Here is a 24,455-nt window from a genome sequence, read left to right on the forward strand (position 1 = left end):
CCCCTTCTGTCTCCCCATCCTTTCCCCAGTCCCTGGTGTTTGAAACTAAGTCACTGGATCTCACCAGGCAAGACGAGCATCTTTTTCTACTATGTCTGATGCAAAGACAATACTCTCAGACAGAGGAATAAGAACACCATAAAGAATTACATCTGTTTATTGAGTGTCACAGGGCCTAATCCCGTTCAGCAGCCTAATGATTTAAATCCTCCCCAAATTCACATATGGAGGTTATAATAGCTTTAAAGACGGTTGGTGATGAAGAATGTAGAAGAACAGGAAATGAAAGGGTTACTACTGCAATTAAAATCGTTAAAAATAGGTAACTGCTGTAAGAAGGTGTGCTTTCCTGATCATCTGTTCATGTTGATTAGAAAAAGAATAGGAGAAAATGCTAGTGGAAATAAGTATTATTCAATGTAAATAACAAATGGGACAATTTACTCTTCATATGTCTGTAAGAGAACTAGGGAAAATTGCATGAAATCTTTTTCTAAGGTTCTTTTGTTTGAATGGAAAATTACCTGAAACCAGATAAATGTGGGTTTTTTTCATAACAAATGTACTTTATAAACCCAGTCACTTATGAGCCTGTAGTCCTCCACTGGGAGGACTGGAACTAGAGTATTATATACAGGATTTCATCTAAGATTGCCTGATAAAACAATCTGTCTCTTTTCCTTTCCTAGCCCTCATTCTCAGACTCTAGGAAAGCTGCTGAACTCCAACTTCATTTGGCCTGTAGCTTCCTGGACTGATAATTTTTTTTCTGCAAGGTTCCTAAGGGTGACCTTTATTCCTCCAGAAGTGATGACAGTGCCATTCTCTCACACAAAGCCACAGCTGAGGCCAAATATAATTCTGGCAAGCTATTTTATTTTTTTGTTTGTTGTATTGACAATATATTGCTGATCTTGTTTTTCTGTATGATCTTCTTTTCATAGTATGTCACGTAGAGTAAAAGGGACAGGATGGAACTGAACATGCACACACACTCCCTCAACATATAGAAAGGGAATTAACAACATTTTCAACAAATTATCTGAATGTGGCTTATCAAATTACTGTGGAAAAGAGGATGAAGTGTTTAACCTAATATTTTTTGTGGGAGAGCTAAAAACTACCACAACACTTAATAATCAAAACATACCTAAATTTAAATTTAAAACAAGTTTGGCTTTCTTCAGTTCCAAGGTGATATAGTCTCCTTGCTGTCCTTCTCCGTGGAAGATTACACCTTCACTTTCAGAGGTCTTAAATTTCAGGGATATTACATCTTTCAGTGTTTTCATTTTCTTGTTCCTAAATCTGTATGGTAGCACTACATGGCCATCAAAATTGATAACATCAGACCCTAAAGAAAAAGAAAACAAAATCATTGATGAGTGATTATATATTTCTATGGCCACTGGAAAAACAGGCATGCCATAGGGAGATTGTACCTGAACAGAATAAAAAATGTGCAAATGTGATATGCATTGTAAATACATTTTCTTTTGACCACAATTTAATAACATAAAAAGTAAGACCCAGGCAGAATACAAATTTAACCCACATAATACAAAAACGGAAACAAATCAGATTTAGGAGGAAAAATGCTATAGCTGTAGTCAGTGACTTTCCATTTCTCTCAAATACAGTTGCTGCCATGTAGATTTTCCTAATTATAGCTCAAAATGAAAGATAAATGTCTGTGTGGTCATTAATAAATAATTTGATACTTCTTTAAAATTCACTATAGGTATGTGTAAGGACTGCAAACAATAAAACATGTGCCCGGAGTAACTGCCTGGCAATTTTAGACTTTATGTAAAACAGACATAAGCCTTGTCTATTTCAGGAAATGGCAGGTAATTTGTGACCTCAAGTAATGTTGAGAAGAAAAAAAAACCCTCTGTTATTTGAACTAATTTTTTGTCATGCTTGGTTTTGTTCAAAATATGTGGAAACTGAGGGATGCAAACATTTAGGGTTAATCCAATATTAATATAAATATTGCATATTAACACTATAAAATTTTGTGTTGCTTTATTTTCATGACATAGCCTCTACTTTAAAAAATGAACACCTATTTTCCACACTTTTCTGGATGCTAGATCCACAGTAAAAATAGCTTCAGAACTGGGTTCCATACAACAGATGCATTTATGCTGAATATTGAATCTTGTCACTTAAGTTGAATTCTGTAAAAGATTTCAAACCAATATTTATCTCTAAAAACTTACACCGATTTGTTTAAGAAATCCCCTTTGTAAGCTGCTAATAATCAAATCAGCAGTTTCTTAGCAACTATTTGTATGAACATTTCATCCTCGTTGTTGACAACTAACAATTTGAATAGTCATTAAGTAAAATTCTTCATGTTCTTCAAAAGCGTTCATACTCCTTATTGACATACCATATTCATTCATGCTCTGAATGAAAAGAAGGATGGCATTGTATATTCTTCATATGTTCTTCAACCACCTCTGATTTTTGCCTTCTTCTGTGGTCTTCTCTTCAGTGATTGCCTGCAACTTTTTAAAATTCCTAACTTGCTTTCGTTAGTATGCTGGGAATTAATTTAAATCTTCCATCTCCTCTCAAAAACACAGAGACAAACACATTTCTGTTGTGTAATTAACACAGAAGACTGTTTCAAAACTCCATTAAAGCTCTGTGTATGCTATGCTTAACTGCATATATTTCAATTTGAATTTACATGGCAATGTCTTCCTAAACCCGTAAAGACTTCCAAAGAAGTGATAAACTGTGATCCCCTTATTGTTTATGCCCACTAAATTGTGAATAATTTTATTCAGTATCTAAAACATGAGCTTTACAATGACTGTGATATCCCATAATTATCACCATAAATCTCATTTTTGCCTGAATTTAGCAATAAATATTAGAAATATCACTTTTCTTTAGAAAATCACATCTTAAATTGTGAATTTCAATAATAAATATGGATAAGCTTTAAGCACAACTAGAAATCTCAGCCTGATCTGGTTCTTCCATTCCATGTGTCCTGGAATTCCAGGCATGGAGTCAGCTTGAAACTAAAAATCAAAATGATATGTTGCATTTGTTGTGCCATAAATCCATTTTGAAATTATCAGCATGAAAGAGGACACATTTACTTGGGCATAGATGCAGAAGTATTCAGAAGCAACAAATGGGATTTTGGAAGAGGGGTTATCATGACTCAAGTAAATCCATCACTTCTGGAATTATTAAATTTTTTAGGAAACAAAGTAAATTGTTAGAAAAACAGTGTTACAAAGATTATATGAACCAGTTGCAAGTTGTCAAGAGACCTGAGAAATTAATTCTTAAGATTTTTGTATGTAATTTATGGAAAAAAACCCTAAAACCAACTTTTAGAAAAACAAGAAATCTATTTATAGAAAAAATGTAGCATAAAAGGCACTCTTATCACAAAAATCATATTTTTATGTTAAGCAAATTTGCTGTAGAGATCTTGTTCTTTTGAAAAGATATGCAACTGCCTGGCACAAGTGTTATAAATGAAAGAAAATTGATGGCTGTTATACCTTGAGTAACCTTCATACCATCATACCATACATGATAAAGAGATGATTTCTCAGGCAACATCTGAGATTGTCTTCCATAAAATTTCTTAAATTTACTTTCTGATGGTTACAGAACTCTTTTATGAGGTATATCAGTTTTCCCCTAAGGGCCATCTGGTACCACTTTGTAATATCTGAAAAAGTTGATTTAACAGCCAGGGATCTGACCCAGAGCTGATCAGGACCATGTGGTTTTGTGGATTCACAAGAGTTCCATGATAAGGCAAGTATTCCTTCTGTTCCTACATCATTGTTACAGTTGCACATGTGTTTTCATTCTTTGAAGAACATTTATATCACATCCTTTAACAAAGCTGAGTAAAAAGGCCACATTTTGTAGAATCTGTCCCTGAATTTCCATGTTTTCAAAAGAATAAGCAAATTTCTTTTTACACATGGCTCTACTGTCAGCATGGGTCTGAATAATAATTCAATCACCTGATTACATAGTAATTATGTTTAAGAGTTATCATATGTAGACTGTAATAATGACTTGTGTTCTTTCTATGATGACACTCAGCTATTTAATACCATGATAATTACCACAGCGCAGAATGCTGCTCAGACAGTAAACCATATAATTCCTATAATTGCAGTATAAATATATATTTTTTTCTTATCTATCAGCATTAGTAAGAAAGAAACCTAAGCCGTCACATGAAGTAGGTTTACCTGCAGTCAGTGATTGCTGTCAAAGGCTACTGCTTCAATGGGGAAAATCTTCATAAGAGAAGAGAAAGTTAAAAAAAAAAAAAAGAGGGAGAAAGAGAAGCAAATGAATAAAGAAGGGAGAAAGAAAACTTGAGAATTTATTTTCTTTAACTACATGGAAATAGGAAGTACAAATGTGATTACTTGCAATTTGATTTCTGCCCCACTGGATTTCCTATTGTACAGATAGATTGGAAAACACTACTAAAAATGTAAAAATATATAACCACTTTCCTTTGGCTAGGGAGATGTGTTAGGCCTTCTCCCAGTAAATGTCTGAGACCATATCAAAGTCCTCTCATTAGTTAATGAAGCTTCAATTTTCCTCTAAACATATTTCAGAAAGCCTTGCAAAGATTGCCAGGACTGGGTGACAAATGTGGCCCTATTCACAAATCTCAGAGGAAGTTAAATCCTCAGCCACAGGCTTTCCTATCCTATGCTTTTGTCCTGGCTATATGCAGGATTTGGCAAAATTTGATCAAGACATCAAAACTATTTGATGATATTTTATTTGATACTCCAAAACAACTTATTAAATAATTATAAAGAAACAGCCCCAAATCACACTCAAGTTCCAGAACTTCTCTTTACTCCATTTCTTCTGAAAGAAATACATCTATCCTCAGTGCCAGCACTTTAAGAATGAAGAAGTGCTCATTCACAAATACTCATGAGATACTGAGACTTCTTCACAGCTACTTAGCTACTTTGATCAAGGTACTGCCTGGAGTTACTAAAAAATCCCTGTTTCCTGGCACAGTAAAATAACAGCAATCAAAACAAAGCAGAACAGCAAAGTGCTTTCCAGAAAAATGTTTACCATACAGTGAACAAAAACCATGGCAATATGTTTCTCCTCCTAAATTACAAATTTAACATGTACACATATTTTTAAATTGCTACTGATCTCTGAGTGATTGACTCTTCAAAGCCTGTACAGAGTATTTCAGTAGGATTAAAAATATAAAAGTTCTGTACAACTGACAGGCAGCAACCTTAGGTGAAATTTTCTCTCTCTGTTATCTCTCCATTTTTTCATCAGCTTAAATTGTCTGTTTAAATGAGCTTTAGGGAAAAGATCTTCACTTTTAGCATTCTTTTTTTCCTCCATGTTTTGAACCTTAGATCTGATGTGCTGGTAGTATAGGAATACATGGTAATAATGATACATCTACTATCTAAAAATATCAGAGAAACATCAAAGCATCTTTGGCTGGCCAAAACTATTCCACATCTATAGTTTCACTTATAGCTATTAGTCATAGGTACTAAAATATCATTATGGGAAATACCCATAAACACTGTATTGTTTATGTATTTGAACAGCAAAAAGGGAATGTTTTTTTCTAAAAAAGCAAGGGATAAGGCTCAAAATCATACCAAGAACAATTTTATTTCCTCATTTTGTTTATTGCCTCATTTTGTTATTTCTCACAAAAAAATACCTATACAGAAATTTCTTCAGAAAATCCTAATCTACTTTTTCAGTAGTTCCATATGCTGTCAACATGACAACATGTTGAATTTGCCGCTGAGCTCATATTAGAGATACATTGCTACACCTCATTTCACCAAAAAAAAAAAAAGAAAAAAAAAAAAAAAAATGGAATCCATGGCCCAGCACAGCAGTCAAAAGAAAGCCAAAGGTACAATGTTTGAGCACTGCCTTCAGGCACTACAGCCCAGCTGTAAAGACATGGGCAGCTCTGGCCTGAAGTCTGCTGCAGAAAAACTGACACTGCCTTTACTCCTTTTTTCAAAAGGCAATGCATCTGCCACAAAAGAAAAAAAAAAATACCCTAATACAGATACAGACGTACATTGCATATACAACAACGTGTACTTATTCATATTCTATAAGCACATGGTGAAAGAAAATCTATCTCATGTGTTCTTGCCTGCTAGGTTTCCACTGCCTTGAGCCTGACTCTGTCAAGCGATGTCGATGTTTGAAAAAGGAAAAAATACCTTTGCACGGAGGTGTGGAACTTTTTCTTTTTTTTTCCTTTACATTACATACAGTGCATATATAGCAATGCATTATCAAAGCAGTACAGGTGTGTTTTTTCAAGGTGTATTTTTAACTCAATTCTTGGGTAAAAGACACGAACTTTAATCTTGTTTTTTATATGCTTGCCAGAAACTCTCCAAATAAATCTGTGAGGAAGTATTCCCTAAGGTACTGAGAATGTTTTCCAAGTTCTACGTGCAATATCCACTGAAGATATATAAAAAACATTTGGTACTTTAAATTTTTTTCCTGAATTTCAAAACATAGACATTTTTTCCGTATTTTTATCCTAATATAATATTCCTACTAAAAAAAATTACTTGTTATAATGGTGGTATTTACTATTAATTTTTCTAACCCTTGGGAAAATGTCTATAAATATGTGGCTTTGTTGTAAATTTCTATCTAATAAGAAACAAATGCAACAAGTGAAATTAAAAAGAAGTAGAAGTAAAATTTTAAAATAAAGAAAAACAAAAGAATATAGACTATATATAAAGATATGTAAAATAATGACCATGGCTAAAAGTTGTCCTGTGTCCCCAAGTGTATGTGTGTGTCCTTCTGCTTTTGTTTTTTTCAGTAGGAAAATTGGGTTCTTTCTGTCGCTTTTAAACTAAATTTTTATACAAGCTATTTATTGCTTAAGATGAGAATTTTGTGATGAGTGTACAAAACAGTGGAATTCTGTGCAGTTTCAGCTAACTTCCATTAGATACCATATACATAGAATAAAACACTGAGCATTTGAAAATTTTATGTACTTAGATTAGGCCTCCAAATACACTACACAGTTATTTTCTTAAAGGTGTGTGTAAATAGGATGATTTTTCAAGAACTTAACAATGTAGAGTTAATGATTTTTTTTGCTGATTATTTTCAAGTGAATTTTCTTTCATTGATTTTCCAAATTTCATACAGATAACTAATTTAAAAACGAAATGGAAACATTTTTTATATATGCTATGTTTTTACTATAAGGTGGACAAATGAGAAAATGAACGTATTTATAGTATACTTTGCAATTCAGTTTTAAGCTTATGCATTCTAACCACAGTTCACAAAATAAATCCTACTGAACAGTACCTAGTTGTCTCCTAGAGGGGACTAATACCAGTGCCAGAGAGAACTAAGACTGTAACCCAAGATAATCTTGATCTCAGACAAAAACTATTCTTGCCACAATCTATTCTGCTTTATGACTCCAGAAAGTCAATTACAATGTACACTAAGAGATGTAGTCTATTTCAAGAAGTTTATTCTTATGGAAAAAAAGAGATTCAGCATCAATAAAAATACTGCTTTGATGGCTGTACATGAGTTTTTACACCTTGAAAAGTTTTCATATGTATAGCTTTATATGATTCATTTACAATTGTGAAAATTAAAATTCAGGCACCTTACAACTATGAACTATATGCAGCAAAATATTCCCTATGATCTACTATTCTCTGACTATGGTATTTTAATATAAATCAGGTAAAAATATATGTATAATTCAAATACTCTAAAGAAAGTCTGCTTTTTTTGCATTTTATCATGCTGATTTATAAGCCAGAAGCATTCCTTGCAATCATAAATACATTTAGTTCTGTTCTTCATTTTGAAACCCATTATTTGATGTTGTATCTCAATGGGAACATTAAAGTATATAATTAAACTCTAAAACCAGGTACAGTAAAGAACTTAATTTACTTGAAAACAGCCAGCCTCTAGTAATGTTTTCACTGTTTATTAAAAAGGTAAATCACAAGAGCTCCAGGTCAATAAAAAAAGACAGCTCTGACTCTCACACAGTAAATGGCCAAAACAGGTCTCAATTCTTATTACACTGCTGAACTTACTCATTACTTTAATAAAAAGAACTACAGGAAAGAAAGAAGTTTTACTGTGTCTTACAACATTTACACTCTATTTACTCTGTTTACAGTGAATAAATGACCTATAAAATGGACAAGACAATCTATTAAAACATTAAGGAGATAGATGACTAGCTGGAGCTTTGGTTTTAATGTTTACAGCTACATGAAAACAGGAAGACACATAGTTGACCTACAAAATAGTAGTTTAGAAGTTCTCTTTTTGATTTCTTTTTGAGCTGATGCCACCCAATTCAATCATCTCCTGGTATATAATCTTTCCATGTCTTTTAATAACTGGATGCTCTCAGAACATCCATTACTCAAGACCAAATTCTCCTTTCTCAATCATGTTCCATATCCTTTATTCACAAAATCACTCTCAAACACATATTCTTTACTTCTTCCATCCATAGAGCTCGTATTTAAATTGAACTCTCAAAGTGAGCTGCATAGACAATGATTAAGGAGTACGGGTGAATTTGTACACCAAGCTCCTGTGCTCAGTTAAGTCTCATACAGCAAAAATGCCACAATTGTCATACAAACTTCTGCAGTAGACTGTAAAGAGCATGGAGTGCAAGACTGAGACAGGCCTGACCATGAGACACTCACATTTATTATAGAGTAACTTCTCTATTGCCTAAGGGCTAAAAATGTGTGTCACTAAACCCCATTTCCAATAGATGTTTAGACCTTTCCTGCTGCTGCTGCTAATTTCATCTTGGTGTACGAATTCATTTTATGGAAACAGAAACTAAAGTGAGTTGCTACTTTCAGCTACTGTATTTCTATTCAAAATGATGATTTAATAGAGGAAAATTCTTTAGCATAAATGATATCAGAACAACTTTGCACATTTGTACAGTTCAGTTTCACTGTTTTATTTCCAAATTATTCAGAGATAAATATCTTGTGTTTAGCACAACATAGGAAAAGCACACCACTGGAACTTGATTGTGGACAAATAATTCCAAATAAGTAATTAAGTCAAATTATTTTTCTTCTCCTGCCTAACATGCAACATATCTCAGATCATGTATACCTCTATTGTACTCCTTACTCAATGACGTCTTGCACATTGTGATATAAGAAAGTGTTTGGATTCCAAACTTGCAAGCCAAAAAATCTGAGCCCCAAACTCTCTCATGCATAGATCAAGTGTGAATTTCCTGATGGCTGAATCCAGTGTTTTCTATCCATTGTATTTATTTTACTGTGTTCAATGTAAAAGCCCCACACATACTCAAGGTTACAAGTCAAAGCTTTATTTTCAGATGATCTACATTCATAAGGTTCTGCCTTGGTTCAGAGAAAGTCTAATAATTTAACATGTAAACAACCTCAAGGATTAAGATGCTACTGTAAAAAGGCATACAGTCACCAATTTTAAGGCAATGAGTCCTGTATTTGAAACACAATTAGAAAAAATGTAGGGATTGATGGTACTGCATCAGTATCACTTGCAACACTGCTTACACTCTGGGAAAGAAAATCCCAGAAGGATTCAATATATAGCAATATGAAATACTTAACTTGCATTATGTCACACATACAAAGTGAGCTACTTCCCTGAGAGGAAAAAACCCTTTTTGTTGCAAAAATGCTCTTCAAGTAAGAGCACACAGTCACAAGATCATGATGGTTCAGAGGGATCTCTAGATTTCACCTAGTACAACCCACATGCCTAGAGTTTATCTATACATTTAATTCTGCCAGAAGCATCAAGTTTCAGTTAAGTGGGTTTTCACCTTTTTTCCTTTACTGAACAAGGAAACAGAAGATTTGCTTTATCAGCAAGTGATTTTCCTTGTGTTTATCAGGCTGTGCTTTCCAAGGTCAGTGATACATTGTGTCTCCCTCCCTAAGGCCAGACCTGACTTATCTATAACTTCTAGCCGGGTTTACAGGTTGAGTTCCTGGTTGCAGAGTTTAAGACCTTAAAATTCTGCACTTGCCAGAACTGTTTCTCCAGCAGGAGTTTGCTTACGGTACCTCAACTGTGTGACTGGCTGCTCCTCCCCTAGGAATTGTACCACGCATTTCAGGTTTCCCTGCTCAGTCAGTGCCAGCAACTCAGTTTCCTGAAATTTGGATTATTCTCCATCACCAAAAGCTAAAAAAAAAATACAGTAAGATGAGAGTTTCTTCTCAGGAAGAGTGTAAGGGATCTGCTTACATCCAGTTAACATAGATTAACATGCAGCAGGTTCAATGCTTGCAATCACAAAGTACATTACTCTTATAATTTCAGTTCTTCATCCATGATGACTGATTTACTTTCTCTGAACTAAGTGGTTAATTTCATTTAAGTTTTCAAGCTCTAAAGTAAGTATTATTACTGGAATCTAAAACTATTGCTTCACTTCCAACATTTTTCTAGTGTTTGTCTCTAAATTTGCAGGCTCCTGACAGAGGAATAAAAATTAAACCTATTGCTTAATAGAATAGTCAGGTTAAGTAAGGAAAAGAAATTACATTTTTGGTTAATCAGTTTGAAATGTCTGGAAGGCTCAAAATATCATAAGACTGTATCTCCAAGAAAAGAAATTTCACCAAAACCTGTCAAATTCTACTTTTTTCCCCCAAATAAAGGGATTTTTTCTTTCAGGTGGGAGCAATTTTTTCTTTTTGAGACCATTTATCTGTTATTAGAGGCAGCCAAACTATGTTTGCAGATTATTTGAAAAAGCATTTTCTTTCAGTCTTCAAATTATGCAAGATTTTTTGAGATGATGTAATTAATGAAATTATTTTTCAAGTAATTTTCAAAAACCTGTATCTGATTCTTAAAAATAATCCAACCAGCTCTGTATGTAAGGACTGTCACTACAAGCAAATATGCATATTCACACAATGGATGAAATTTCACCCTACTTAGGCTATAATTGATTATGTTTAATTAGGAAAGGGAGGATAACAGTCAAGATTGTTCCAAGCATGTAAGAAATTTATGCAAGTGTGTATAGGCAGCTCACTCCAGCTTCATAAGATGCTACTATTCAATCATGAAGCAATAAATGCTACACATGAATAAAAGGGGAAAATACTTCCTTAAAATACAGATGTGGAGAAGTAAATTTTATTGCTTAAAACCACCACATTTCATTTTTTCAAATGTTTTTCCTTTATGTGGGAACAAGGCATTCAGAGAAATTTTCCCTACAGATTTGGCTGTGATGAATCTGGTGTTTGAAAGTTATTTTTCACCCTTTGTCCAGACAACAAATCAAATAAGTAAAGCACGTGGCAGACGTGGTCTTGGCTTGCTACACTGGAATACAGACTAATATGTAATGTGATAACCACATCTTGGATTATATATCCACACATGGATTCGATTTGTAAAGGAAAATTTTTTCCTTTTGGGTTTAACAAGTTATTGTTACAGGGAGAAAGACTATAGATATGGGAGAAGACTTTATCAAAACAGAAAAATTCTAACTAAGGTAACAAGTAATGGACACATAAGCTTTTGTGAACTCTTTCTGCCCATGTAGCAGCATCTTAAACCAAAAAAATCAATGCCAATAAAAATGCAGATACTATTGTCAGTATATTTTAAAACATAAGTCTTCAGTAGAAGAAATCCATGAAGAGGTTATTTACCTGACAATTCATGTTTAGCTTGTGCATGCAATAGCTTGTTGTGCAGTCAGTGCTGTTCCTCTTGTCCTAACATTTTCCCTGGTGAAAGTGTTGCTGAACCAGCAGATCATCTCAAGTCAGTTTCTAGACTCCTGACTTTCTAAACATGTTCTATCAGAAACCATGTTTTTCATCACTAATACCAGTGAAGGATTAGACTTCCAAATTTTTAACAAAGACAACTGACTAACTCCTGTGCTATGTATCAATTATCTTTAAGGAAAGAAAATCTAAACATACATTTTACTTTTTCACCTTTGATGAGGCCAAATTAATTCTGAAATTGTGGTTAGAGAGTGAGCACATAAGTACCTACAGAAATGTTTTTTATGTTCAAAAGCAATTAGAGTATAATCTGACTCTTTGTCAGAAATCAATGGGAGAAAAATAAGCCATTTTATATAAATATTTAAAATTGTAATCGGGTTCCTATGCATTTAAATCAATTTGAGGACTGCTGACTAACTACTGTTACCCAAGTAGATGCTTTAATAACAAATACAATTCATTACAAAGAGCCATCTTATGAATCAATGGAGGACTAGTGAATATTAAAAAAAATACCCCTCCTATATTATGTCCACTGCCGTTTTCTGCTTATGAAATCCTATTCTTGAATAAACTCATTGTTTACTATTCAACAGCAACAAGATAATTTAATTAGAAAAATTAAAAATTCTGTTCACAAGCCACTAAGTGTAAGTATTTTCTCAAAAAATTATATCCTTAACCTCTACAAAAGTACTGAAATTATTTTTAACCTTTGATTTTTACCTATAGATTACATCCCAATAATTTCTGAGCTGTTTCATTAAAATACTAATTGAAATTTCAACATCATTAAGGCAATGTTGTAGATACAAGAAATGCATAAAATATTTAATGTGTAGCAAGTGAAGATGAGTTATCATTTTTACAGAATTACAAATAAGGAGAAAAAAATTCCTAACTGATTAAAAATTCTGCTCTTGTAACAAATGGCTCACAGTAGTTTTTCTAACGAAACCAAAATGCTACTTGATCTGATGAGTAATAAAGCACTACTGCGATAAGTAATAGGGACATTTTTATACAATCTGTATTTTCCTTTTTTAATTTTCATTTTCAAGTCAAACAAGCAAACACAGTCAAACAATGCCAACAAAATTGTATTCCTGAACAATGAAAATTTTTCATGCAATGCTGTCCACATGTAGTTGTACGTGTCTGTGTTTGCACCTCGGTAAATATGGAATTATGCTGGTCCAACAGTATTGCTTTAGGTAAGTAGCTTGAAACTGAGTAGACTAATGCACATTAACAGGCTGTGGAGAATGATTAAAAATAATACTCTCTAATAATTTCTAGACTGGGTTGAAAAGCACCAGCTCAGTGCCTTCTAGCAGATACAGTCTGTACAGTACTGCTTCACTTCTTCCTTTTTTCAGCCTGTGGGGATCTTTGCCAGGATTGTGTTTCCTTCTCTGTTATTTGGCTTGCCTAAGCCACTGCATTAAATAACAGAAAGGCTGTCCCTAGTGTTTTATAGGAGGTATGTCTGGTTAGAAATCAAATCCCGAGGAGAGAAGACACCCAAATTACATATCCTAAAACTGCTCAGGAAGAAATCCTGAGGTGCTGGAGGAAGAGGACGAACAAGGATATAAAACTTTATATTGATAGCGTTCATTTTGGAATGAAATAAGGATATTTTTGTTTCTTTTTTGATGAATAATTGTAAACTCACAGAGAAATCAGACACTACTCTTATTGTTATATGATAGCAATGTTTCCCTCTCCACACAACTGAGCTTCAGTGGAAAGTCAGGCTTACTTGCAACAAGCCATAAACACAAAGTCAATGAAAGGTAAAAGGTAAAATACATGCAGGCTTTTTTTAAATGATTTTTTTCAGGATGTTGTAAGGATTTTGCAAGATACGTATGGTAATGAGGAAAGAATTTTGCAGAGACGCTGCCTGTCCAAGTTAATTAAAGAGTTTGCAAATTGCTGTTGTACCTGAGATATCACATCATGTGGAACTCAACCTAAACTTTTTCTGCACAGCCTTGCAGACACCAAGCTCCTCTTGGTACAGTTATGGGGAGTGAACCTTCTTCAAAGTATTATGATTTCAGTGCAGAGCAATCTTCCAGTTATTTCACAAAGTAGGAAAAGACACTGTAGAGAAATACCTGGGACTCTAAGAGCTTCTCAATAGTCTTTGACCTCTGTGTCACAACAGTAACATATCTCCCCATTACCTCATGGCTTTGGGAAAAAAACCTCTAGCTATACTGAAAATTATGATCTTACAAGATCTTAGGTCCTCAGTTCTTAGTGACTTTTATTCTTTTTTCTACTCCCCCCGAAAAAGTTCTTCACTAAATTTTCTAACATATTTAAGTAAATATATTTTCAGCATTATCTTTTTAAAGAAGGATGTGAGAAGAGCTATAACAAGCAAAACCAAAACCAATCAAAAAACCTCAATCCACATCCTTTGCACTAATTTATTTTAATAAGAATGGGTCCTTCTGACAGTAACTTTTTGAATCCTTAGAATTGTTTTCTTCCAAAGATCCTTGATCCTTTAGGGCACTGCTGTGCAGGCAGATGTAATTAAAGCCAAGGGGAGATCAAATGGACTTTTCATTCACTCTTTTCATTTAAAGGTGATTAAACTGCTTTAGATGACCTTGTCTACACTGAAGAATTATTACAAGAAAATCCCATCACTACCAAAGCTATTTCAGCTTCAGTAGCATCAGTATTGCTTTGAATTTTAGAGTAGATCACACAGCAACAGCAGTTCTTTCAAGAACATCTGCTGATATCCTATCTTAGTATCCATGTTATGGCAAATTTTGTTTGTTTAGTGCAAAATGGCCTCACCATAAACAACAATTCTTAGTCCCTAACTCCTATGGGCAAGCTTTATTCAGTCTTCCAATTCAAGGAACTCTTAAGGAACAGCTCTGCATTTCCTCTTACCAGATGAAATAAACCACTTAATAATACTGATATTTAAGTATACCTTTGCAGAGAGATAACAAATATGTTGTCTCATTTACCACAGCCAGTAACGTCCAAATTATCTATTCTTTCTTTTACAGGCTTTGTATACACTGATTTGGCAACAGATTTAGAGTTGGTTCATAGTGTAAGAGCTGCAAAATAAATTAAATTTAAAATAAAGACAGGATATTCCAGGTTCTTTTTAGCCTCAGTGAGGGAAAAAGATTTCTTTTTGCTTCTTCTAGATGTGCCGCATATCTTCAGAGCATGCTGTACAGGTCAGTTCTGAAGTCTGTTTTTTCTCAAGGGATGTGTGAACGTGTGGTAGTGAGCTTTTGAGTTAATATTTGCAATATTAGCTCCTCATTGCCTGAGCTACTAATGGCAAAAATCTCACTGAACTTAATGGGCATTTCTCAGCTGGTGAATGTCCTTCATATACAGAAAATGTTTCAGGCACATCCCTTTTTCATTGAACTTTAAGTAGCAAAATACAAAAGTGAAACAGTAAAACAATATAAAAGAAATATACAACTTGAAAGAGAAAGTTGAAATACCTTGAAATAATAATTTAATAAAAAACCCTATTCTACCAAGACCAGCTCAGTACTAAAAAATGAATAGGAAAAAACATTTCTACTAAATGCCTAAATAAATAATTACACAACTCTCATCTCAGTTAAGACAACACAAAGACAACATTTTGATCCCTGCTATCTCTCTTTGAGATGTTTTTCCTAAGAAAAATGGATGACTTTAGCACTTATCAAATAAGCTGAATATAAATCTGTCATAATCTCAGTGCAACTCATGGAGCAGTTATAGATCACTAATCATAAGTGGTCAGGTTGTTTTTTTTTTTTCCTTCTGTCCCTCTTTTTCTTCACTGTCTACCAGCATAATGGGTCCTCTTGCCCTTTATGTTATATTGTTGTGGTAGTTGCTTTTCCTACCTCACGCTGAGAGAGCTGCCTAATTAGGAAGACCAGAGTCAGCTTCTAGACTATTGCTGTTTAATACTGTTAGTTTATCTGTTAATTAATGTGCTACTCTTTGCAAACTAATTAGATTTTTTTACTGCAGAGATAAGTCAGTGAAATTATAAAGAAGTGCAGGAGGCAAAGGCTGGTGGGAGGCTCAGAAATATTTATTGCTAGAATTACTTATGTGTGATGTTTATGCATCTGTTGGTGCCTCATCTTCTTCCACCCATACCCACAACCTTATCAGCCTTTTGTCAAGAAGGATGTGGATTATTTCCAGTAAATAATTCTTATTCCTACCAGTGAGATGCTTCTCTTCTCCTTTTCTCTCTCTGCCATGTCCCTTCTTTTTTTTCCTGCTTCTTCCTCAGTTTTACTAACAAAGCTATCTGTTTTTACGTGTTTGCAATTCACAGTGAAGTGCCTTAAAGTTAATTTATAACTTTTGTGAGATCATACAAAAGTGGCACTTCAAAGACACGCTTCAATAGCGTGCATGCATTCAAAAGAACTGAAGTCATAAGTCTTGAATTTCTTCACAACACTATACAAATATGAAAAAACCCCAAACAAACCAAAAACAACAAACCACACACACACACACAAACAAACAAACAAACAAACCAAAACAAAAAAACCCCAAAAAAACCAAAACCCAACCAACCAACCAACCAAAAAAAACCACCAAAAAACCAAACCAAACCAACCAACCAACCAACCAACAAGACCACAACAAAAAACCCATGAAAGTCACTGGCCAAGCCAAAATTCTCTTCTTCAGAATTTAGGACTAATTTTTCTGGTTGCCCTTTCACTAGTTGCCTTCCAGAGACCAGGAAAGTTGAAAGGCTGCTGGTTGTGGCAAATAAATTAAGGTCCCACTGATCAGTAGTGCTCACAACTTTCAGGACTCACCAGGCAATTTCTCTGAAAGCAATTTATACTAACCTGGAAATCACTGAGAATTAAATTACTATGACCAGAAGAATTGGTGCAGTAATAACCAGAAGATTCAAATGACACATCTGATCACATTATTTTACTTTCTATATTTAGATATTAAAAATAATAATTTTATTATTTTAAACTGAAATAAACCTATTTATACTTTTTAAAAATAGTGGAAGCAACCATGTAATTCATCTGATTCTTCTTGTAAGCTGTTGCATATATCACATATAACAATTTTGACCCTTCATTAATATTCTTGTAAAGGAATTAAAATAATATCTAGAGGTTCTTTTTGACATCCAAAGTTATGAAATGTCCAAAACTTAGAGGTATCTTATTTTTGTCATTAAAATTTATAAACACTTTAAATATGACAAGCACAAAAATTAAATGGGATCAACAAAGCACAGTATTCTTGTAAGAGCAGTTGATAAAATTTGGTATAAGTCTTTGGAATTCCTAAAGCATTATATTTTATTATACTTATATTATTATATTCTGACATTTCATATGTCAGAGTATACGTTATCATGATGAGCTGGGAAATGGGGCATTAGTACATCTTGACTAACTGGAAACTAAAGTGTTTCATGATACTTCTTTATTCTCCATCACCCAGAGCTGGCTTTTCTTCTAAAACAGATTCCATTTCATACTACTAAGATTATAGAATTTGGCCTAAAATTTAATTTCATTATTGCAATGGATCTTTATTACTAGTAGTATAAAAAGTAAAAACACTAGTCATGTGTGATTATATATAATTTTAAGCATTTTAGGAGAGTTGGTTAATGAATTAGATCAAATTTCTAATAGTTTGATCTAATAGTTTGATGGGGAAAAAATAAGATATCAAGAAGCTGGCACCAGAGTCTTGCTACATTTTCAGTAGCTTATGCTTCTGGAATATGCTAATAAATTCTACATAATTTTTTCTAAAAGTCTTATTTGCTCATTCCTGCCTACTAAGAGAGCTTTTATTTTTAAAGGTGAATATTTTTTAAATAACAGACTTAGTTCTGAAGCACAATTTTTTGATTAAAAACATAAAAGAATTTAAGGCAAAATAATGGAAAGTTATAAAAAATGAAAATAATCACCATACCTCTGTAAAACCCAAACTATTATACCAAATATACTAGCTGATTTAATAGAAACAAATAAAAAAGTTTGTTTCTTTTTAAATTTTTGTATTGACATATGGAACACTTTATTTTGAAATTTAACTCTGATAAAATGTGGTTTGTAAAATCAGCTGTAACTCATCTCACATCTCATTTTCTGATTAGAGAAATGAAAGCGCTTCTTGCATAACTGAAAATTATATGCTTTGCTGTGCATAATTTCTATCGTCATGGGTGGCATGCAGCTTATTATGGAAAAATATTTAAAACATTACACCAATACAAAAGATAAAAATGACTTCTCAAAATATCTGACATGTAAGGTTTCTGAAGCCTGAAAAAAATTAGTTTGATCTAGATTGTTCTAATTGGTATGTGGTATGGGGAGAGACATATCTTTTTTTTTCTAATTTGAAGACCACATTTTTAATAGTACTGCAAATCCTCAAGATCCAGAATGACAGCTAGAAGGGTTTTCAAACTAATGAAAGATACTCCCCTCTATAAGATTAATACAAAAGAATCTCTAGACATCTGTGTGCCTTTTAGATGTATCCCTAAGTACTCTGATGTAAATAATTCCAAGAATTGCAATGAACAGTTTAGCTTAGTATAAAATAAATATTGCTATCAGAGACAGTGATCTCATCAACTCCTCCAATAAACAACAAAATGCCTCCAAACCTCAGATCACCTTGCCTCAAATTCTAGAGGAAAATGATGTGCTCTTCAGTCTGGTGTGGTTATTAACATAGACAGGCTCACCTGGGGCATAACACATTTTCAGAAACAGAAAAATTACTGACATTATTCTGCACACCTCCTTCTGTCATTTTGCCTGACAGTTATACTATTTATGACTATCCCATAAATATTGTGCTGGTATATCTTCTCCATGGATATGGTATATCTTCTCCATGGATATTACATGGAAGTTGCTGTCCTAGGAAGAACTCATTTGTCCTGCTGAAAAAATTATTCATGTTGTGAACTATGCTAAAACTTCCAAATTTTAGCATATTTACTTTTATTCACTGACAGCTATAAGTTTTGCCAGAACCTACAAAATTCCTCAGAGCAGGTGAATTCTTCCTGGCACATTCCAATCACAATTGCAATTTCAGCACTGCATAAATGCCTTGAGGTATGAGTCCAATTCTAAATGTCATTTTAGTAGGCAGGAACTCAGTATGGCTGACATACAGGATGTTGGACAACCCAAATGCTTTGTAGTGGGAAGCAGGTTGCCAGCAAACCTTCAAACAACAACAAAAAATTATCTTGTGCTCCAGCATTTTGCCCAGACCTCAGGCACATTTCAGGACTCTGCGGTGTGTTTCTCTTTTCCCAATTATTCTCACACATAGCTACATCATCCCTTACTTCTTTCTCCTGGGTACACAGACTTGTGCAAACTCATTTTATAAAATTTGGTATGTACATTAGCATGTACCTTAGAATCAGAAATACAAGACAATGAGGCCTTCACAATCAGAGACAAAGCTGACTGTCTCAAACTGCTGAACATATCTTTATTTGTTTCAAAAGCCACCATGGCATATACAGCGAAAGGATGATTTGAGTCCCTCTTTAACTTCTCCTCAGTATTCTCTATCCTTACAAAGCTAAACTTTGTATCCATTTAGGCATTTTAACATTTCATATCAAAATAGTACAGATTATTGTCTCTAAGTACTTTTCAGACATGACTGGAGGCCCTACAGTAATATTTCAGAACAATTGCAACGTGCAAGGGAAATTACTCTTGGTTGAAATATTTTATTTTATAACATTGCTAAATTATCTATTGAATTTGTTGACTCCTAAAATAATTTAAAAAAATCTTAATGGAATACTTGCATTTAGGTTCACAGAGTATTCTGATGCTATGAGATTCACAAACCAGCATGTACTCTGCAGTGTTATACAAATATGTTCTGACAGCAGGGAAAATAATTCTAACCTACAACCCCATTCAAAATAGATGACTGACAAACAAGACATTCATTATTAGAATAGGCTATATTATTAGACTGCAAAATAATAAATGCATTATAAATTTATTATGACTTACATCACTTATGTTTTTCCATCTTACTGGTATGACAGATAAGTCTATCATAGTACTACTAGATTAACATACTAATTGATTACATACTACATCGATTCAGGGTGATTATCAGTAACATACTAAGAAAAATCAGACAGAAAGAAGTACTTGCATCTTTGAAATTTTCCAGAGTTATCACTTGAGTCTGTCTCCACATACTTGCCACCCCCAAATGTCAGTGGGTTTGGGCTGGATAAAGGGTTGGAAGGGGAAATAGCCAAGACAGCTGACCCAAACAGAGGGATATTCCATCACAAATGACATCATGCTCAGCAATGACAGCCCAGAGAAAGGACATGGAAGGGGTAGACATCTGTGGTTATGGCATTCGTCTTCCCAAATTAGGCATGCTGAGCCCAGTTTCCTAGGCTGGACATCTTCCCACTGATGGGAAATAGTGAATAAATTCATCTTTTTGCTTTGCTTGTGCATGCATATTTTTTCTATTCTGTTAAACAGTCGTAATCTCAGTACATGAGTGTTTTCACATTTCTTACATTTTCCTCTTTTTCCTGAGGGGGAAGTCAAAAAAGGCAGAGTAGGTGGACTCACCACAGCCTCCAACCAACATTCAGTTTTATACTGAAACTATTTTTTTCTGAGAAAACCTCACGTGCTATCAGATGTTAGCAATTTGATAGTTATCTTTTTGGAAGATTAAAGTCAATATTCAAAAGCAAAAATAGATATTTAGGTGGAAATTACTTTTCTTAGAATTAGATCATTAGAAACTAATTGCACAGCAATCAGAATAACCACAAGAAAACTAATACCTACTTTAAGACTTTCCTGGGAGTCTGGCCATGAAACAGGGCAGAATTCTTCTTCCTAAGAGGGGAGCATTCCATCTTGTGAAGAGCCTTCACTATGTCTTACACAATCTACTTTTCTTTGTTTCTTTCCAGACCTGTTCTTGACAGTGTTTCTAAGGCTCTGACCTCTGACCATTAGGGCTCACAGTACAAATCTAAAGCGGTTTATACCACATATTCTCAACAAGTGAGTCCATGTACTTAGCTGTCTGTCAAATGTATACCCTAGGCAGATAATTTTCAACTTCAACAAGATGAACTAGAACTTTTAATATATGCTTGCAAGTATGCATGAACAGGGTAGTATCTCTTCTTAAAATCTTCAGAAATACATTTTTTAAAAGAATTAGCTGTTCACCTTGGAACAGAATGAAACAGTGTTTCTGATAACAACCAGGAATTCAAAAAGCATGCATTTTGCTCTACTGTCTGCCTTAGGGTGTATATATATACACACATATATATGCATGTGTGTATATATATATGTATATATATATATATATTTAGACATAGAATCAGGAAAGCAGACGAGAGGAGGTGTTTCTCACATCTTAAACGCCATTTATTATCATGCTTCAGCAAGAGTCTGGGTACTGTGGGACTTCTCTCTGCTCTTCTAATGACCAACCGAGGATTCTTAATAAAATAGTAGATGATAAGTTTATAATTTAAATATGGAAAGAGATGTATCCTGCAACGTACTGAAAAGAAAGGCACCTTCCCGTTGTCTGTTTCTCATTTTAAATTCCTCCTTTGTGTAGTTTAGGCTACACAACCAAAATCCTTATCCCCATGAAAATAACTACCACCACCACCCCCACTAAGCTATTAGACCAAAATAAATCTTATAATTTCTATATTCTTCTCTGAATATATTGATCCCAGTACAACATTTTCTGTCTGAATTTATAGTTTATAAATTTCATCTTTATCTTTATTGTCCAAATTCTTATTTTTCTCGTGCTCTTGAACCACTAGAGGACATGCTGATTGTTGTTCTGACTCCAACTGGTAATACTTGGGGCCTGAGAATATGAATCTTTTTATAGCTTGATGATTTATTATATGCATGACTTTCTTTGCTGAAGTCAGTATCTAACACTAATGTTTTGTATCAGAAGCATTCAACTATCTATACAAATTGAACCTCAGAATAGTTTTTTCCTGCTTTTCTCCTTCTCAGGCTTTTATGACCACACACCACTTGACAGGCCACAATACACATGTCTGTGAAGATATAAATGCAAACAAAACAGAGTACACTAAGTGTATCAAGCACTGAAATACTACTACTGAAGGAGGAATGTATCTCTTACAGACTATTGAGAGACTGCAGATACTTGGTGGGTGGCAAGTCTTCATTACCAGGGAACACTCAGGTACTAGTGAAAGGAAGTTTTTTTGGCTGTGTTTTCTATATGGATGCAGAGACATGTACATTTTTAAAATATTATGCTTTTTAAATCATAGAATCATCATAAATTGATTTAGGATAGAAATTACCTCAAAGATCACTGGGTTCAGTCATTACCTTAACACTGCCCTCTTCACCGCAAAACCATGTCCCTAATCACTACAAATACAGGTCTTTTAAATCCCTCCAGAGGTGATGAATCAAACACTTTCCTGGGCAGCCTGTGCCAGTGCTCTGATACATTCTTGGTGAAGAAATTTCTCCTAATATCTGATCTCAACCTCCCCTGAGGTCATTTCCTCTCAGCCTATCACTTGTTATTTGGGAGAAGAGACCAGGCCCCATCTTGCTACAGCCTCCTCTCAGGTTCTTGCAGAAACCACCCCTCACAGCCTTTTCCCAAAGGAGAGTTTAACTGTGTGCCTAATTTCCTCTGTAAGAGGGACAAAGCCCACCCTGTTCAGCTGTTCTCTGTGTCTGTGTTTCAACATACCCACAAACAGATTAAACTGACAAGTACTTTCCTGACATAAGCCAGTAGTGCTATTTTCCTATGAGTGCCTCAGTTCTTATATGCTTTCCTCCATTAGATGTGCATAATTTCATTTTCTTTGTAAAATCTATATTACTTTTGGACAGCTTCCAGATGACTACACTGGTGTTTCAGTAACAAAACATCTTAAGAGTGTGGATATTGCTATTACCAAAGGACATACCATGATAAATCTCATATCTCTGATATGACTGGTACTGAGCTGCTAGAAAAGAGGTAATCCTTTATATAAATAGGCTTTTTTGATTTCTGATTACACAGTGCACACAGTTGAAGGATAATGTTATTCTTGCAACAAAGGTGAACACCAAATATCTCATGCCTGTTGAATAGCAATGTGGGTTTTTTTTTACTTTTTTAATATTTCTTTCCTTCTGAGCAATCATAATAAATGGCAAGCCAACGATTTCTAATATGTAATATAGTTGAATTGAATTAGTACTGATTGCAAGAAAAAAGTCTCTGAATATTATCAGAATTTCTTTATGCTTTGACACTTCATTCATAAAAATAAAAAGGAATATTTTAAAACCAGCTCCTTTTCACTGTGCAATACATAATAATACGACAACACATTCAAACCTTAATTTCTACTTGTGAAAAGTTTCAAAGATTTATAAATGCTCATTCACTTTTTGTGTGTGTATGCACCTGGTGAACTTCACAGTGTTTTTAAAGCAGGGGACATTTACCTGGGTTTTGTGATAATATGGAGCACATAAAAGAGAGTCCTTTGCTTTGCTCTTTAAAGCTCCCTTGCTAAATACCAGAAGCACAGGAACCCTGGGAGCTCTATTTCTTTCAAGACAATCGGCCAGAATTGTATAGACAGTAGACACAGTCACAATGTAAATCTAATAGAAGTATGTACTTATCTAATGATAATGATAATCACTCATTCTGTGAAAAATACTTCTGTATATGAAGCTATGGGTAACGATGCCCTTTTTACCAAATGTTAGCAAGCATACATTTGCATTTCAAATAAGGATGTGGCTTATTTTGCCACATAAATAACAGCAGCCCTCAGAATTTCGTAGATCCTACTGAAGAAGCTCACACATCTGTTCAGAACAAAGGTACAAGATACAATACTTAAATGACCATGTTTTCCTACTTAATGTCATACATTTTTAAGATTAATATTATTTATAGACTATGCTGCTGTTTCAGCTAAGCATAGTATTGCATTTGAGTCTAGTGGAATCTGCGTCTGGCTGACTAATTAGAAAATTATTAAGAAGTGTTAAAAAATTTGAGTGTTTTGTAAAATCTGAGATTTAATTAAATGGAATGAAATTGTTCTAGGATAATCAGACAAGAAAACACCCCAAATTGCAAACAGAGCATTCCCTTAAATCCATATACAATGAAAAGGAATTCTGAAAAACGAATTCATTTTTGTAAAATAAACATAAAATCAGAGAAAATTCCTCTAGAGTAATCACAATGTTTTTCTGCATCATTATTCCATGGCAGAGATGAATTAGTAATTCTGTACGGCCTGGGGACAAGAAAAAATTACAGGATGGGAATTGTGATCTGATTTAGTAACATATTTTGCTAGCAATGCTAGAAACTACTTCGGATTTTTCAGAGAATACAGTGGTTAATAGCCTTAACGTTGCTGTTCTGAACATTATTAGACATTTTTGTGCTGCTTCTCTACCTACTACATCACCAGTATAATGCTTTAAAAACTGA

The 24,455-nt window shown here is 34.0% G+C and overlaps 1 protein-coding gene across 1 annotated transcript in view; it reads right to left on the reverse strand.

Moving 5' to 3' along the window:
* Window positions 1–688: 688 nt before the first annotated feature.
* The window catches only part of LOC136363380 (contactin-associated protein-like 2), a 226,320-nt gene continuing 202,553 nt past the window's right edge, over window positions 689–24,455 (reverse strand). The window contains exon 5 of the mRNA XM_066322578.1: window positions 689–1,354. Within this exon, the coding sequence (XP_066178675.1) occupies window positions 1,140–1,354 (215 nt within the window). The 3' untranslated portion in view covers window positions 689–1,139. The remainder of the gene's footprint in view (window positions 1,355–24,455) is intronic.

Source organism: Sylvia atricapilla, chromosome 1, assembly GCF_009819655.1.
Source record: "Sylvia atricapilla isolate bSylAtr1 chromosome 1, bSylAtr1.pri, whole genome shotgun sequence".
Lineage (NCBI taxonomy): Eukaryota > Metazoa > Chordata > Aves > Passeriformes > Sylviidae > Sylvia > Sylvia atricapilla.